The 3132-nt window shown below is 30.5% G+C and overlaps 1 protein-coding gene across 1 annotated transcript in view; it reads left to right on the plus strand.

The window, feature by feature from the left end:
• LOC106458324 (protein crumbs homolog 1-like) overlaps positions 1 to 3132 on the plus strand; it is a 75887-nt gene that overhangs the window by 51951 nt on the left and 20804 nt on the right. Inside the window, exon 6 of the mRNA XM_022384505.1 lies at positions 2126 to 2350. Coding sequence (XP_022240213.1) covers positions 2126 to 2350 — 225 coding nt within the window. The remainder of the gene's footprint in view (positions 1 to 2125; positions 2351 to 3132) is intronic.

The following is a 3132-nucleotide window of genomic DNA, read 5'->3' on the forward strand; positions in this document are numbered from 1 at the left end:
AATTACACACATAACTAAGGAATGGTATGATAATCTGTGATAAAACATAATGAATTAATTACACACATAACTAAGGAATGGTATGATAATCTATGATAAAACATAATCAACTAATTACACACATAACTAAGGAATGGTATGATAATCTATGATAAAACATAATGAATTAATTACACGCATAACTAAGGAATGGTATGATAATCTATGATAAAACATAATGAATTAATTACACACATAACTAAGGAATGGTATGATAATCTATGATAGAATATAATGAATTAATTACACACATAACTAAGGAATGGTATGATAATCTATGATAGAATATAATGAATTAATTACACACATAACTAAGGAATGGTATGATAATCTATGATAGAACATAATGAATTAATTACACACATAACTAAGAAATGGTATGATAATCATAACAATTTCACAAACATGATATATATATAAACTCAAAGTACAACAGAATTAAACTATGGCCATGTATGTTTCAGGAATATTACGAAAAAATGGAGAAAAGAAAGACCCTGAGACGGCGAATTATGTCCCAGCTTTTCAGTTAGATCCTGTGGAAATCAATAAAAAAGTCATTGTATTCGAAACAGACTTTCAACTTTTCTCTTCTTTTTTTTAAGCATGTTCTATATTTACTTGCACAGGTGCTTCTAAATCCATCCAAATTGCACCTTCTCTAATTTATCAAATATAGGTCATTCATTCCACGGATCTACATAGGCCTAACTCTAACCTGGCAACTTAACTTTATACAGAATATTTACTTATAAAAACTGTATCATATGCCCTCTAAATGTCATGCAGTATCTTAAAGCTGAGGAGAAGAGACACGGAAAAAGTTGATCATAACCATCAAAGAAAGACAACTGATTTCCTGGGACGCATGAAAGAAAAGAATAACTTGAAAATTAGTAATTATAGAAAGAATAGATGGTTAAAAAAGGCGAGGAAGACCATGGTTAAACTACATCAGTAGCAGAATCAAATGGATGGATGTCAGTATTACTGAGATTTGAAAACGTACAAAAGACAGGAAACTATGGAGAACCATGATCGCCAACGTTAAAACTGGATATAGCACCTAGAGATAGAGAGAGATCTTAAAGCTACTCTTTCCCTGATATTTAATCTTTAAAAACTATTATATTTAAGTCATAAGCTTCCTTATGTACATGACCAACCAGTTACTAAAAATTTATAATGGAATTGTCTTGATTTTATCACTTAAAACATTCCAGAAGGTGAGATTTAATAAATGTTTACATCATTGTTTTAAAATCTACATAAAAAAACGAGTTTCAGCTAAATTTAAACATTTAATTACAAAAAGTAGTAATAAAATATTTATACTGTAAAACAATTCATTATTTTCCAATTATGACATATAATAATTCACCTAAATTGTCACACCACAAGAGTAGAGACGAATGATCATGATAATAAAAATAAACTAAAAATGGATAAATCATATTCAAACATTATAATTTTTATTGGATTTTCTTAAATTTCATTTACAAATCTTTTTATCTTACTTTTTTACTGTCATAGAAAGTATGGACGAAAACACGTTCGACCAAATGAACGCAATAAAAACATGCTTTTACTTTGAATTTTAATCAGTTACATTTTGAACACGTTGTACAAGAGCTAGAATTTTTTAAAGTAGACTATAATTTAAAACTTTTATTTTGCTTTCATAATCTAGACTATAGTTTTGAACTTTTGTTTTCAATCAAAGACTGCAGGCTTATAAAGCTAAAAACCGGGTTCCGATACCCGTGGCGGGCAGAGCACAGATAACTCATTGTGTAGCTTTGCGCTTAAGAACAAAACAAACAAAATTCAATCAGAGAACAACACCTAGTAATGAATAGTGTGACTTCTGAAACATGATTTAAAAGTTTTTCAAGTTACTAAAACTTTTTGTTGTTGTATCTTATGAAGATGGGTTAATTAAGTGTTTTATGTTAGTAGCTTCTATCAAATTTACAAAAACAAACGTACAATAATGAAATGAGATGGACGGAGATAAAAACCAGTAAAGACATAAAATCAATGTTTTAAATAACGTTTTACTTTACGTGTGCTTAATTTTCATTAGGCTACCACGGACAGTCCTGCGATGATGTAGTCAACCTTTGCGACAGTCAGCCTTGTTTGAACAACGCCACCTGTTGGGGAAACCAGACAACTTACAGTTGTGACTGTCGACCAGGTTTCTTAGGGAAGAACTGTGATATAGATATCAACGAGTGTTTTTCAAATCCTTGTGTTCATGGCGTTTGTGAAGATGGAAACGGAGGTTACAAGTGTTACTGTTTACCTGGTGAGTGTATTGTTAGTTTAAAAAATATAAATATTAGAATGGGTTTTAACTCCCGTTCATACACTCATAAACTACTGTTTAAAACGTAACTACTTACAAGTCTTTCACAACATTTTGTCGACCATGTGGTCCATAACGAAAGACGTTATCTTGAATATTTTTGAAACTTCTCGTTACCAGAGAATGACAAATAAATTCATTACAATGTGCAGTTTTGTAATCTCGAAAATATATCTTGAAGGAAGCTAGAACTATCCTATATAAATACAATAGAGACGGCTGATATGGATATTAAAAACTTTTACTTAAATCACAGTACAAGAAACAACGTTTCGACCTCCTTGGATCATCATCAGATTAGGAATGACACTTGAAAAAAGTGAACGCTATTGATCACTTTTTCAAGTGTCATTCCTAACCTGATGATAACCTAAGGAGGTCAAAACGTTGTTACTTGTTTTGTATTGTAAATAAAAGTTTTAATACGCATGTCAGCCGTATCTACTGTGTATATTTACTTCAACTGGGTTCCTCGTCATCATAAAGAGTTTTATCACGTCTTATATTTATTGAAATAATTGGGAAAATATTCATCCGTTTTTGTGTACAATTTGTTTGATAATACTTCTCATGTGTAATAAAAATACGTTATAAACAAACTGGAAGCTCTATTTCTGGGAACGTATAAATAAATACGTACCAAATTCTGCACGTGTGACTTTGAAAAACTCTCATATTTTGTTTGTTTGTTTAAAGTTAAGCACAAAGCTACACAATGGACT

The sequence above is a fragment of the Limulus polyphemus genome, unplaced genomic scaffold (genome assembly GCF_000517525.1).
Source record: "Limulus polyphemus unplaced genomic scaffold, Limulus_polyphemus-2.1.2 Scaffold445, whole genome shotgun sequence".
In the NCBI taxonomy this organism is placed as follows: domain Eukaryota; kingdom Metazoa; phylum Arthropoda; class Merostomata; order Xiphosura; family Limulidae; genus Limulus; species Limulus polyphemus.